This window comes from Mandrillus leucophaeus, unplaced genomic scaffold (genome assembly GCF_000951045.1).
Source record: "Mandrillus leucophaeus isolate KB7577 unplaced genomic scaffold, Mleu.le_1.0 Scaffold1649, whole genome shotgun sequence".
Taxonomy (NCBI): Eukaryota; Metazoa; Chordata; class Mammalia; order Primates; family Cercopithecidae; genus Mandrillus; species Mandrillus leucophaeus.
In genome coordinates this window covers 87,471-102,539 of record NW_012101642.1, presented here as the reverse complement: position 1 = coordinate 102,539, position 15,069 = coordinate 87,471, and the positions used below count along the sequence as shown (strand labels likewise).

The 15,069-nt window shown below is 38.7% G+C and overlaps 1 protein-coding gene across 1 annotated transcript in view; it reads left to right on the top strand.

Annotated features, from left to right (window-relative positions):
* The first annotated feature begins 2,181 nt into the window (after positions 1–2,181).
* The window catches only part of TRPC3 (transient receptor potential cation channel, subfamily C, member 3), a 53,667-nt gene continuing 40,779 nt past the window's right edge, over positions 2,182–15,069 (top strand). Inside the window, exons 1-2 of the mRNA XM_011976370.1 lie at positions 2,182–3,365; positions 10,396–10,584. Coding sequence (XP_011831760.1) covers positions 2,598–3,365; positions 10,396–10,584 — 957 coding nt within the window. The 5' untranslated portion in view covers positions 2,182–2,597. The remainder of the gene's footprint in view (positions 3,366–10,395; positions 10,585–15,069) is intronic.

Sequence of the window (15,069 nt, the reverse complement as noted above, 5' to 3'; positions counted from 1 at the left end):
CATTTGAAGAATATCAATTCATAGATTAATAATAAAAATATTGACCCAATGAAGTCAGTATCACTAATAGTCATAAAATATACTTATTGCTATCATATTTACAAGATTTGTTTAAAATCCTTGTCATAGAGTTTGGTCTTGAGACAAAGTTCTCTTCTATGCAGTTCTTGTCCACCTAAAAGTCATTATTATACCAACACACACACACACCCCCCACACATGTCCCCCAACTCAGACTTGCACCCTGCCCTTGTCTCCCACACATACCACACATCATACACTCTACTCCACACCCTCCCCTACACATCATACCCTACTCATAACAGCCAAATACAGGACATTTATTTCACTTCAGAAAGATTATAATGTAATGATTTCTAATAAATACTTATATTTTAACATTTTTGTCAACTAAGGGATTAAAAAATAAAAATTTTAATAAATAAAAATGTAAAACATTAATTTTATGTTTAATAAAGAGATTCACACTGTGGTTAAAACTATTCAAAATATGCAAGAGGGTATAAGTGAAAAGTGAAAGTCCCCCTTCCTCTATGACTTCTTAGTCCCAGCCCAGATATGACTTCAAAAGCTTCATGTGTTGATTTCTAGAAATTGCTACAAATACATATGTGTATATAAAACAAATATGTTTATTTAATTTTTAAAAGTTGATTAGTTGACACTAGTCGAGCCATTAGAATTGGGTGCCAGTCACAGCACTGTGTCCTTGCATAAGTCAACAAGCCTCTATGGGGACCCCTTTAGTTGCCATACCTCTATAGAGTCAGGCTTGCCCAGCCACATTTGCCTTAGTCCCTATCCGGGAGACCTTCTGCCAGTGGCTTCTGTGCTCCTCTCTCTGTTTGGGGCCCTCAGAGCTGAAAACGGAGTTGGCACTGGGCTGCCTCTGATTCCTCTTGCCAGGGAAGCTTCCCAATTTAGTCATCCACCCCAGGCACCCAGGGAGGCCGGTATCCTCTCTAGTTAATTTTCAACTTCTGACTCCACGAATACAGTTTTTTCAATGGTATGAGGTATTTCTGGAATATATATTCTAGAAATAAAGCATTTTCTTTTCTAGCCATTCACTTTTAACTTTGACTTATTTGCTTCAAAAGTCAGTATTGTGGAAAAAGCTTTATCTGGTACTTTTTGGTACAATTCATCCCACCAAAAATCACAGATTTTTAAAAGGAAGTTATCTTGAATGTTGGAACTGGGTAAGGTAAGGTAGAGATTTATACAATATTTGTGCAATATTTTAATAGCCACCAAAATATTGCACAGACTATTGAAAGATTATAGATAGTCACAATGTTAAAAGTGTTTATTTAGCATTATTTTTCAGAGACCCTGAATTTCTGAAAAAGCTTTTTATTCATGAGGAAAATCTGGAGAACTTTATAAAATTCGATTTTATACCTGGCATAAGGATGATGCACAAGGAAATGAAATTATTTACCTAGCATCACGGAAATTAAGATGTGAACTCAAATCACTGTACACATCAATTGACATAACTTTTATAATGCAGCTAAATAAATCTCAACTAATGTGGTTGTGTTAGGATTTCAGTGCACATTGATCTGGATGTACAAATAGTGCCCAGCTGCTTTACTCACAAAGTAATTCTAGTGATTTTTAAACCATAATCAAACCTTATCCTTTCAGTTCCAAGAGGCAAATATGTAATACTAGTAATTAAATAATTCTCATTACAAAGGCACAGTTGTTTTCAATAAAATCAATCTAGGTTGATGCTCAAATTTTTAAATTGCTAAATGTTGTCTGCATCTTTGAAAAGATAAATCCTGTAACTCGGGGATGGGTGAATCCCCTTAAGAGAAATGCATAAGGTGGAGGGTGTGGGGGCGAGTGGCACGTATCTGTAGTCCTAGCTACTTGGGAGGCGGAGGCGGAGGATTGCTTGAGCCTAAGAGTTCAGGGCTGCAGCTGTGATCTTGCCACTGCACTCTAGCTTGGGCCACAGAGACCCTGTCTCTAAAAAAATATTTAAATAAACAAAAATTTTAAAGAGAAAAAGATGAAACTAAGATCCTGCAAGATGATACTTGGCCTAAACCCTGTGCTTTTTTAAGGGGCTGAGGGTCAATGATTTTATTTAGTTAAAAGGATGCAATGACTTGGCAGGAGTGTTTTGGTCTCATTCTTGAAAAAATTAACTTCCCTTAGCCTTCAAGCCTAGTACTTTAATGCCAAGTACCTGCAAGCCTCAATGTCCAAGACTTTTAAGAGCAGAAGGTATGATGAGTTACATCTTTACTAGGGTCACAAGGAAGGCATGGGTATATGGAAATTTGTATTATTCCATCTGAATATCATGTTCTAGAGAACAGGGGCATTTGTTCTGAAGGGCTACCGGCTCCCTTCTGGGATCTAGCAGCCAGGGTTAGATCACAGGTGTCACTTTCAGGCAAGTAGTTAGCAACGATATCGCTAGCAACTGAGCCGGCCCCCTGCAGACAGAGGTTTGCAGTGGGTACTGTGTATTACAGAAAGGGTCCTGACATGTGAAAGGAAGGAATATGCCCTAATATTCTACAGTTGTTTTATCATTGCTACTGATTAGGTCCATGGAGGGAAGCCCATCCCTGAGACGCATGACGGTGATGCGGGAGAAGGGCCGCCGCCAGGCTGTCAGGGGCCCGGCCTTCATGTTCAATGACCGGGGCACCAGCCTCACCGCCGAGGAGGAGCGCTTCCTCGACGCCGCCGAATACGGCAACATCCCAGTGGTGCGCAAAATGCTGGAGGAGTCCAAGACGCTGAACGTCAACTGCGTGGACTACATGGGCCAGAACGCGCTGCAGCTGGCTGTGGGCAACGAGCACCTGGAGGTGACCGAGCTGCTGCTCAAGAAGGAGAACCTGGCGCGCATTGGCGACGCCCTGCTGCTCGCCATCAGCAAGGGCTACGTGCGCATCGTAGAGGCCATCCTCAACCACCCTGGCTTCGCCGCCAGCAAGCGCCTCACCCTCAGCCCCTGCGAGCAGGAGCTGCAGGACGACGACTTCTACGCTTACGACGAGGACGGCACGCGCTTCTCGCCGGACATCACCCCCATCATCCTGGCGGCGCACTGCCAGAAATACGAAGTGGTACACATGCTGCTGATGAAGGGCGCCAGGATCGAGCGGCCGCACGACTATTTCTGCAAGTGCGGGGACTGCATGGAGAAGCAGAGGCACGACTCCTTCAGCCACTCGCGCTCGAGGATCAACGCCTATAAGGGGCTGGCCAGCCCGGCGTACCTCTCGTTGTCCAGCGAAGACCCAGTGCTCACAGCCCTAGAGCTCAGCAACGAGCTGGCCAAGCTGGCCAACATAGAGAAGGAGTTCAAGGTAAGCTTTGCGCTCTACCCCGGCTGCTCTGCGTGCTCACCCACTTCCCCACTGCTGCCTGGCCCGCTCTGCCACCGTTCGTTCCACATTCGGTTTTGCCCAGTGAATGTGAAATCACGAGGGACTGAGAGCATCATTCAGACCTCGTCTGATGTTTTCTTTCTCCCTCTCAATGATGGTGCTGTGACAAATTCGCTTTGGGGATCCAGTATTCTGGATCAGAGAGCTCTAATTATGGTGCCGCTCTGTGTTCTGGGTAAGCATTAAATAAAACTCAAGATTTCTCCCCTTTTTGCTAAAAGGAGGGTTTTGGTGTGACTTTTTGTCTTCCAAATCCTTCCTCCTGTTTTGTAGTTAGTTGTATGGTAGCACATAAGTAGTAATAGTTTGTTTTATTTCCCCTGAGGGAGTGTACCGTTTCTGGAGTTCCTGCAATACTAGGTCTGTGTTGGACTGGACAGAGCAAGCTCCCATTCCATCTCCACGATAGTGTTAGTTTTGAATGCACTGTTCATTGGCCCAAGTATTTGTGTATCCCTTTAGAATCAAAAGTCAAAAGACCAATAAAAAATACTATTAAAGTCATTTCACTGATATGACAAAATGCCTTTCCCTGAATTCCGCATATGTATATTCAGAATGGTGAGCCGCAGATGTCAGTTCAATCTAGAAATATGAGGACAGCAAAGTGATTTGCTTTAAGGGATTTTTTTAATGAGTGAACTTTTTTCCTGGACATTATTTTCAGTCAAGCAGTATTATTTATTTTTATAAAAATTATACATTAACGACAGGTCATTTTTATTTTTTGTTCAGTTGCTACCTCCTCCTATGCATTTTGATTGGTTCTGGCTACTAAATCTGGGTATTTCATAGTTCTGATCAATATCATTTAGACTGTTTTTGGCAGGTTCTTGTCTCCCATTTCCCATCTAAAAAGATGATTGTAGACATCAATTCCTTAAATTATTTTCTAGATGCTAAGTTAATCTTTTTAGTTGAGTGTTATGGTGTCAGATCACAGAAAAAGTGATTATTCTTTCACATCTGAATATAGTGTTTTATAGTTAGTGAGATTTACACAAATGCAACTAGCAATATAATTCAGGTTACAGAAAATATACTTTGTCCCAGTGTTGCAAGAAAATGGTGGGAAAGTGGTCCCATCCCTTTTCCATACACACAAAATTCCCTGGATATCCATCAATGCTCATTTTGTCCCAGTGGAGATCTGGACTTACTATAATTTTGTTAATCCATTAAAATTTTTTTCTGATGTAAAAGCTACACACATTTATTGTAAAAAATTTCCAAAAAAGGTAAAATACAAAGAAGAAAGTAAATGTTACCTTATATCTAATCCCTTTGAGGAGATTCATTATGTGGTATTTGAAAAGATTTATTTACTTGGCCCCCAAATGATTTTTTTTTTTAGATAGAACTCAGAGCAAGTTGGAAACTCCAAATTCTGTTTAGAGACAGTAGAAAAGCACGTAGGTAAAGCACTTTTAAATATCACTTTGTTATTTTGAAACAGTAATTAAAACATAATTCTAAACGTATTTATTTGCCACTGTTTCAAATGCCACACAAACCTTGTTTTTACACATTTTTCTTGATATACACTGAAAGTCTGCAAGAGATTCTATAAAAGGGAATATTTTCTAAGATCATGTTTTAATAATTTACTAAAGATGGTGATGTTTGCAATTCCACCCAGAGACGTCAGCTCAGTGCAACTATGGTAAGAGAATTTGTTATTCATAGTTTTACCCTGAAGCTGGCTAGATCCATATTGGTAATGCTTAGAATCTCTTTCATTGTAACTTAAAGAGTCACCTCTGATAACCTTTCAAGGGTGGGGAAATATCACAAATGAAGAGGCAAAAAGAGAGAAAACACAGTTGAATTCTAGAGAACATCTATAAAGCTGCCAAATATCTATAAGGATATGCAAAAATAATCTAAATCTCCCAGTTCTTTTTTCTAGATTATATGGAAAGTGCTTGTGTAGCAAGATAGCCCTCTCTGAGCCGAAATTAAGACAGTTCTTTAGAAATTATAGTCTCCGAGGACTTCACGTCTCTCTCCCCTAACTCAATGTGCCTTTTCTCTCTCATTTTTACCTGTCCTTGTTATTCCTTTCTTATCTGTCTTTATTTCACCTTTCTCCCCTCTTGTCCCATGTTCATGTCCATCTGTCAGGGCTTTAGACAGACAGAGAAAATAGTGCTTCCATAGCACTGACCCAGAGACTCTGAGCTCTGAAAAGGCAGTGAAAATGAAGCTCATTTCTGAGGCAAGCAGGTAACCTAATTTGCCCTATTCCATGGTGTTCGCTATATTCTTCCCATGGGGACTTTGAGCTCAAAGTGTTAGCCTTGAAATAAAAAAATAGTTCTCTAGTGAAAAAGAGGTAATTTTTTTCCTTTTAAAACACCTATATTTATTTTATCTTATCAATGGCCCATAATATCTAGTATCTTACCCCTGAAATTGCCATCATTTAGGTGCTTCAGAGAAGATTCTCAGCCACTCTGCAGTTTTCACATTTCTTTGAGAAATGTAGTAGGCATGGTGCTGAAAACATGTGAAGGTCAATACCCTAAGAGGTCAAACATTCTAGGATACAGATTTAGATAAATTAGTGGAGGATAGCTCCGTGACAGGTTATTAAAGAAATATTTTGGATGTGCAAATGCCATTTGAAGCTATTCTGAGAAACAGAATATTGGAAGGATAGACTCTTGGTCTAATCCTCCAAAATGTCAGTGGCAAGGAAGCCAGTCATTTATTAAGCTGTGAGAACGCAAATTGAAATTTTCTAGTTCTGACTGAGTCATGACGCACCTTTTTTGTAAAAATAAGGAAGTGGGGAGAGGCGTTTGCTTCACCGTGCCTCAGTTTTCCTCTCCTTGAAGTAAAAAAACAATTTCACCTTATATCACACTACAGCTGTAAGGAAGAAAAAAAAATGAATATAAAAAGCAAGATGACATTTTATAGCAGGAAAATACTCTAGGAATCATCTTTAATTTTGCAAAAGAGAAAGCAAAGGCTATAGGCAACATTTCATATGCTAAGCCTAGATTTGAGTGTCTTGAGTCCCAGTCGTAGGTATTGTATCTAATATAATGTACCTGGTAATATCGAAGCACTTCTTAGCACCTAATTTGTACCAAACATGTTCTAAGCATTTAATCCTCATAGTACCAATATTGGGTAGGATTGATTATTCATGTCAGAGACGTAAAGTGAATTCCACAATATCACACAGCCAGTAGGTGGTAAAGCAGTATTTGAGCCCAGGAAGTCTGGCTTCAGACTCTATGCTTTTAATCACTATGATAACTTGCCTCTTTTGTTATTAGGGAAAGGGCCTGACAGAACCAAGCCTGTTAAGAGTTGAATTTCAGTTTTCCTCTTCAGGATAAAAAAGGATTAGAATGATAATTAAACCACATACATTAAAAGGAGTGTGCAGAACCTGTAGATATATTGTAATGAAGACTGAACTTCATTATTCTTCCTCTGGCTTGAGCGGATCCTTAGGGTTTTAAGTTCTGCTCTATAGGGTGTGCAGTAGGTCCACCTGCTAACTGTGGAGGGCTGTGGTAATGGATGAGTGGTTTATTAAAGACCATTATGCAAAAGTAACTTAAAAGAAAATTATTAGAAAATGTAGACCAGAAAATGGTCTGATCTGTGAAGTAACATGGTGGAATTACCATTCAATGCGGCCTCATGGTGGAATTAAGAGTCGATGTGGACATGATTGCTTTTGCAGCTGAAGAGAGGCTGTTCTTAGCTGGAGTTCTCCATCTTTCCCAGCGAGCTCTGCATAGGTTTAAAAAAAGATATCCAATTACTGTAACAAAAGAAATCACCATTATCTCCAGTTCTGATTATTTTCTGCACTCTGGCAACAGACTTCTTTAAGTGGGAAATGTTTAAATTGTTATAAAAACAAACAGTGCTGTCCTTGCAACATGTTTGATTATCAGTTTTTTGGATTATTTACTGATCTTTCAGTGGATGTGAAAAAAAGCTTTCCTTAAAACTAAACAGTTTGTAGACTATAATTTTATAGGTAATGAGTTATTATTTAGGTATTACTGCAGATGTGGGTACTATGTTTTCTTCAAAGCATGGAAAGTAGCCTCTTTCTATTTCTGATCAATGGAGAAATGACCACCCTATGTTGTACCAAATCTTACAGAACAGTCTGAACTGAAGAATAACATGAGGAAATTTCATCTAAAAAAATCGTATTAAAAGGGAAGCTTTATATGGAAATGGGCATGGATTTAATACTTCTTCTGGATGCTGTAATAAAATATTTCATTAGTCTTTCAGGAATGGAAAGCAGATGGATATTTAACTGACACTCTGCACAGAAACCAGAGACTGAACATTTTATTAATTTTATCAGTTGCATGGTACCAACTTGAATGGAAACTAAAGATTGAAGTTTTATTCATTTTATCTGTTCCCTTATGAGGGGAAAAGGATTAACTGTAACTGTTCTTTATCTGAATTTCTGATATCTGAAATGGAAACTATTCTAATCTGTGTAGCCTTTAAACAGTCTCTCTTCTTCTTGTTTATTTTAGCTGATGACGTGGTTTTGCCCATCAAATCACATTAATTATTTAAAGGAAAAAAATTGGAATTCTTCACGTCTTTTTTTTAAGTATGATTTTTGGAAGCCCAGTAATTCTACTGTGCCAAATATTACTTAGTTATATAGACACTTACAGTGTCTCAGGACATATTACAGTGGGGAATTCTGTTTTCCTCAAGTGTTCCACATTAGATTATTATCTGGTTAGCCTTCCTAATAGGCTAGAATTTTAGTGAAAGTCATAAAAGTGGAACTAGGGTTTCCAAAAATGAGACACTTGCTCAGGAGATGGTCGTTGACACCTTCATTAGAACAAACGGACTAGAAACAAAGCTCCATTCAGAAGGCAACAAGGAATGCTACCAACTGATTTACTTATAGTCGTCCACGGCAGTATATAAGTATGCAAATGAAATTAAAGATTCATGGATTATTTTTAGCAAGGTGTTAGTTCCAGTGGCCTGGAAATTTTTCTCTCAGGTACTGAATTCTGTAACCCTTGAGAATTCCATTACATACAATGATATATTTCTCTTCTTCTAGTTCTGCAGGGCACAATAATATGCCCTTCAGACAAACAAACAAACAAACAGAAAACCCTCTGTATACAGGTGGGTATCCATCTACCTCTCTACAGTTGTTATAAACCAGTTATTCTCAAACATAACATGTATCAGAATCATCTGGAGGGTGTGTGAAAGCACACACAGATTGCTGGGCCCTTCTTCAGTTTCTAAATCAGGACATGTGGGCTGGGGTCTGAGAATTTGCATTTCTAACACATACCCAGGTGCTGCTGATGCTGCTGTTCTGAGGACTACACTTTGAGAAGCAATGTCTCCAGTAAGGCAAGGGATAATGAACTGGACAAGTTATTTTTCACTGTCAACCTAAATAACGGAGAGCGAGGTTCTCTAAAAGAAAATGAGGCCGGGTGCAGTGACTCACGCCTGTAATCCCAGCACTTTGGGAGGCCCAGCTGGGCAGATCATTTGAGGTCAGGAGTTCAAGACCAGCCTGACCAATATGGTGAAACCCCATCTCTACTGAAAATACAAAAAATAGCTGGGTGTGGTGTCACCTGCCTGTAATCCCAGCTACTTGAGAGGTTGAGACAGGAGAATTGCTTGAACCTGGGAGGCGGAGGTTGCAGTGAGCCAAGATTGTGCCACTGCGCTCCAGCCTGGTGACAGAGCAAGACTCCATCTCAAAAAAAAAAAAAAATAGAAAATCATATTTATCTGGGAATGTAATATTGCAGTGGAAATACAAGTGACATGGTAAACTCTGTGTGTATTCAGGGAGGTAAAGAAAGACAAGTTTTTTAAAAGAAAAGTGAGGAGGGTTACACTCCAGGAACAATAACAAAGGCAGAGCTAGTCCAAAGTTGTACAGGCAGTTGCTGGGCAGACGTCCTCACAGAGGTATGTTTTGTGTAAGGTTGCGATGGCCTTTATGCAAGGTTATGGTTTTTGCACTCTCTTGTGATAGTTTTGTGTGTGAGAACCCTCCCTTCATGGCTTTCTCTGACCCTATTAGTCAGGGTTTTTTGTTTTGTGTTTTTTTTAACACAGTTGACTTAGTTTTGGCAACTTTCATATCACATATAGTTGATCTTCTATATCAAATTGCCATTTTAGAAAAATGGCCATTATAGAAAAATTTCCAATGTAGAAATGGTCTTGTTTTGACTTTACAAGAACTATTGTTTGTACAAAAGAGAGAAAACTCTTTGATCCTTTGGTCTTTCAGCATACAATTTTTTGAGTAAATGCTTTTTAAAATTTTTAATTGACAAATAATTATTGTATATATTTATGGGGTACCATGGGATGCTTCGATAGATGTATACAATGTGAAATGATTAAATCAAGCTAATTAACATATCTATCACCTCACATTACTTTTTGTGGTAGTGAGATATTTGAAATTTACTCATCAATTTTGAAGTATATAATATAGTATTAAAGCTATAGTCACTGTGCTGTACAGATAGATCTCAAAAACTTACTTCTCCTGTCTAAATGAAACTTTGTTCACTTTGACCAATATCTCCTCATTTCATCTCTACTTTACCCTGCCTCTTACTCCCACCCCCTGCCTCTGGTAGCCACTTTTCTATTGTCTGAGTTTGACTTTTTTAGATTCCACATGTAAGTGAGATTATTATCAAGCCATTTTCAGAACTATCTCGGATGGTTGGGCTGTTTGCAGGAGAAGGAAACCTGGCTAAGGGGTTGGGTGGGTGCAAATCCAGCCTGTATTCAGTTCAACAAGCCTTGCATCCAGGTAGGCTGCAGCCTTCTACCCCCAAAAGAAGGGATACCTTTTTCTAATTCACCCAAACACTTTCCATTGAATAAAAGCAAATTATTTGTGTTAAAACACTAAATCTCTTGTTCTTAGAATGACTATCGGAAGCTCTCCATGCAGTGCAAAGACTTTGTAGTGGGTGTGCTGGATCTCTGCCGAGACTCAGAAGAGGTAGAAGCCATTCTGAATGGAGATCTGGAATCAGCAGAACCTCTGGAGGTACACAGGCACAAAGCTTCATTAAGTCGTGTCAAACTTGCCATTAAGTATGAAGTCAAAAAGGTGAGTGGGCCTACTTTCATCTAGTTTCATATTAGAATAAACATGTAATACAAACTATGCCATAATCCTAGGAAAATTATTAAAATAATAAGACTAGATGCTAGTAGGCTGGGCAACATAGTTAGACCGTGTCTACAAAAAATAAACAAAATTAGCTGGGCATGATGGCATGTGCCTGTAATCCCAGCACTTTGGGAGGCCAAAGCAGGAGGATCACTTGAGGCCAGGTGTTCAAGACCAGCTGGGCAACTTAGCGAGACCCTGTCTCTACTAAAAATTTAAAAATTAGCCAGACATGGTGTCACGTGCCTGTAGTTCCAGCTACTTGGGAGGCTGAGGCGGGAGGATCACTTGAGCCCAGGAGATTTGAAGCTGCAGTGAGCAACGATAGCACCGCTGCACTCCAGCCTGGGCAACAGAGCAAGCAAGTCCTTGTCTCAAAAAATAAAATAAAAAATAGATGCTATTGATAAAAGATTTTTTTGTGGGGGGTAAAGTTGCAAGTTAAATGTGTAGCTTCTGATACTTTCCACTTTTTACCCATGGTGGGACCTTGAATAAGTCATAAATGTGTAAATTTCAGTTCCCTCATGTACAAGGAGGATAATATCTCTTATCTCTCTCAGGGTTTTGGTGGAATTTAAATGGGTTATGATATGCAAAAGCACTCTGTAAACTGTTAATTACAATACAATTAATAATGCTGTTACTCGTATATGTTTTTGTAAGTCACTTTTACATTCTTATGTGAATCCTTGTAGCAAGTCTGTTATTATTCATTTTATCTACAAAATACATCAGTAGATGATGGGGTTTCTATTCTGCAAGAAAACTGAGAATTGCCAAGCTTCAATGATGTGTCTAAGGTCACACAGCTTTGGAGTTGGTCATGCAGGTGCCAGAAATAAAAATTATGATTTTTTACTCTGGTTACTGCAGAAAAACTGTTATGTGTTTCTATTTGCCAACTTGTATGGGACTTTTAAATAATTCATAAAAATTGTAGTTGTAATGTTTCACAATAATCAGTATCTCAGTTATCCAGAATCCACTACTTTATACATGTTATGTAACAGATATTTTGTACTTTAAGAGAAACTGATAAATCACAAAGAAATAATCTGTTATCAGCTCTGGTTTTATGAAGTTGATCAATTTACAAAGAGACAAGTGTTCTGTCTTTTCTGCAGTGTGACATGGTGCTTAAGAGGACAGACACTAGAGCCAACCTGTAAGGATTCAGGTCCCGACACCCATGTGCTCCTGTGTGACCATGGGCAAGTCACCTAACCATCCAGGCCTCCATCTGCTCACTAGTAAAGTGAAGACAATAGTTGTACCTACTTATTCATTTAAGGATTGCATGAGATAATGCATGTAAAGCAATTAGCACACAGTAGTACATGGTGATTGCTCAATAAGTATTAGCTATTAATAATAACATTTCTACATTATGAAAATTCATACCCAGAGTGATGACTCTTAAGCTAGTTAATCCTCAGTCATCAAAGATAGATTTCATGCCCCTTGTACTGAATCAAGTCCTTAGTAAGAGGAATTTATTTAAGCAGGAAGGAATTTAGTGAGTGATATTGAGGAAGCTCACAGAATCCTAAGAAGAGGTACAGGAACAAGCTTATCTAAGCTGTGCTTCCAAAAACCTCACCCAGAACCAGGCACAGCGCTGACCTGCTAAGGGAGTTTCTGTGGCCCAAATGGAACAAATCTGTCTCTGCTGCTCCCATATCAGCACAGAGAGGATGCTCTGAATCCTGCCTGTTTTCATATGGCTCTTTGCACTGGTCAAAATGCCTCTGATCAGTGCACCTAAGCCAATGTTTGCACCCTAGCAGCAAGTGAGGATGGGGAAATCTCTCTCACTCTGTCTCTGTCTCTTTCTCCTCTTTCTCTCTCCCCTCCTGTCTGTCTTTCTCTCTTCTGACACACATACTTCTGCTACCACAATGTAGAAAACTTATACACATAGTATTTGCAAGATTTTGGTCAACCATTAATGGCAGATCTCTCCTCTATTTCATAAGACAGTCAAATGTGAAGATTCTCAGTAAAGATGGAAATAAAACCACTTTTCAAAGAAAGTATGTTACAAGATAATTAAATTGGCTAAATTGCCCTCCGCTCAGAGCGTTCTTGCTAGTTGAGGTTTAGTTATTAATATATTGAGGGAAAAGGATAATTTTGAGCAAGATTGATAGTAAACTGTTTTCCAGAAAACTCTGTGGACATATATTCACACATCCTGCAATATGTATCTCTTTTCTTTGACACCTGAGAGAATTGATTTCAGTAGTCACTGGTTTTTTATCATTGCTTTGAAAGTGTTATATGAGCAGAGAAATCATCTACACTTGTGCTTCTGTCAACTAAACTGCCTTGCAGAGTTTCTTTCTTCCTGCATGTTAACTTTAAATAAATTGGCGTGTAGGTTACAGTGTATGAGGTGTCGTTAATAATAAATTGATACCCAGTCAACCATCAGGCAACCAAAAAAAATATTTAGAACTGTAAGGAGATTCAGGACTTTGCAAACCTTCCTGGTTTTGTTTGTTTTATGCTATAAAAGGAGTATTAATTAGAGTAAAGTCTTTGATTTGGAATCCTCACTCAATAAATGTATGTAAAAATTATATTCTAGAATAATAAATGTACGTAAGAATTCTGTTCTAGAATAATAAATGTGTATAAGAATTATATTCCAGAGTACTTGCAAAGCCCCAATTCCTCCTTTCTTTCTTCCTTTCAAAGGCTTCCTTCATTTTCAGTCAACACTCACCGGTCTTCACTCTCACAAGGAGGAAAAATATCACCCTACCCACTCCTGCTGCTTCCTTTTCCCACCATATCATTTCTAGTCTCCAAGCAAAACCACATCTTGGGTTATAATGATGCATAAACCCTGCCCACTCTGGCACAGAGGTAGTCTATGGCCATATGCAAGTCATTGGGATTTCAAAGTAACTTTATATGGACTCCCCTAACCCCTGATAACATAATAAACTCATATTTATTCAAATCAACCCATAATTCCACCAAGGAAACCATTCCTATCTAATAGTAAGCCATATTGGCCGCATATGAGACTTAGGAAGTCTTTCTTCTACCGACTGCCCAAGACCTACTCCCAGCTTTGGTTCCGAGTCTGTTGTCTTCTAACTGGGCTCAAGATTCCCAGAGCTCTGATCTTTCCTAGAAATCAAAGCATGAGTTCAACCCAGGCCTTACAGAACTCAATGATACTTAATCCAGTAAATGAATATATAAAACACCAGAATAGAAACTATCTGACCATGAATTTAATGTTTATGTCAGAAAGGACTTTCTAATATAAAAGCAAAGGAGTCTCAAAGCAAAAATACAAGTAATCTGGTCACATATAATTTAAAACCTCTGTATGACATCAGAAAGATTATAAACAAAAGAGTGAAGGGCAAACTGGGAAAATTTTTTTTTTATTATAACTCACAAAAGATTGATCTTCTTAATATCTCAAGAACTCAAACAAATTTGTAAGGAAAACATCCAGAGCCCTGTAGAAAAATTAGCACAAGGTTTGAATAGGCATGTCATAGAAGAGAAAATTCAAATGACTAACATCCGTATTTAAAATTTTCAGACCTTCTAGTGATAAACGTATGCTAATGTACAAATACCATTTTCCTTGTCTCAAACTAACAAAGAATAAAAATTTATAATTCTCAGTGCTGATAGTAAAACAGCAACCATCTGCCTGCATCTTTACTAACAGGGAATGGATTTTGGAGATTATTCATCCTAAAATCTTTTTTTTTTTTTTTTGAGATGGAGTCTCACTGTCACCCACACTTGAGTGCAGTGGTGAGATCTCGGCTCACTGCAACCTCCACCTCCCAGGTTCAAGTAATTTTCCTGCCTCAGCCTCCCGAGTAGCTGGGATTACAGGTGCCCATCACCATGCCTGGCTAATTTTTGTATTTTTAGTAGAGATGGGGTTTTACCATGTTGGCCAGGCTGGTCTTAAAATCCTGACCTCAAGTGATCCGCTCACCTCAGCCTCTCAGAGTGCTAGGATTACAGGTGTGAGCCACTGCGTCCAGCCTAAAATCATTTTTAAGGGATCTCTAAGGTAAATTATAAAGCTGGAAGGATAGTAAACGCTATTGCTATTTATAGAAATACCTATATTATTCTTTGAAAAGAGAATGGAATAGACTGGAAGGTGAAATTTGATTTTCTGAAAATGGGTACAGGAAAATTAATTTTTAGGCAAAAACACTAATTTTGTTTAATTAGAATAATGGACTGTTTGCCCCTTCCAAAAAGTCTTGAGTTCTAATTCTGACTCTACCTCTATCCTGCTCTGTGATGTGCAGCTGAACATTAATCCACTCCCCACCATAGAAATAACCAAAGTTCTACCTGCTTCACCATGAGCTATGTCTATTGTGAGAAAGTTTTTGACAAAAGATACTAAAGCTTGGTAGACCA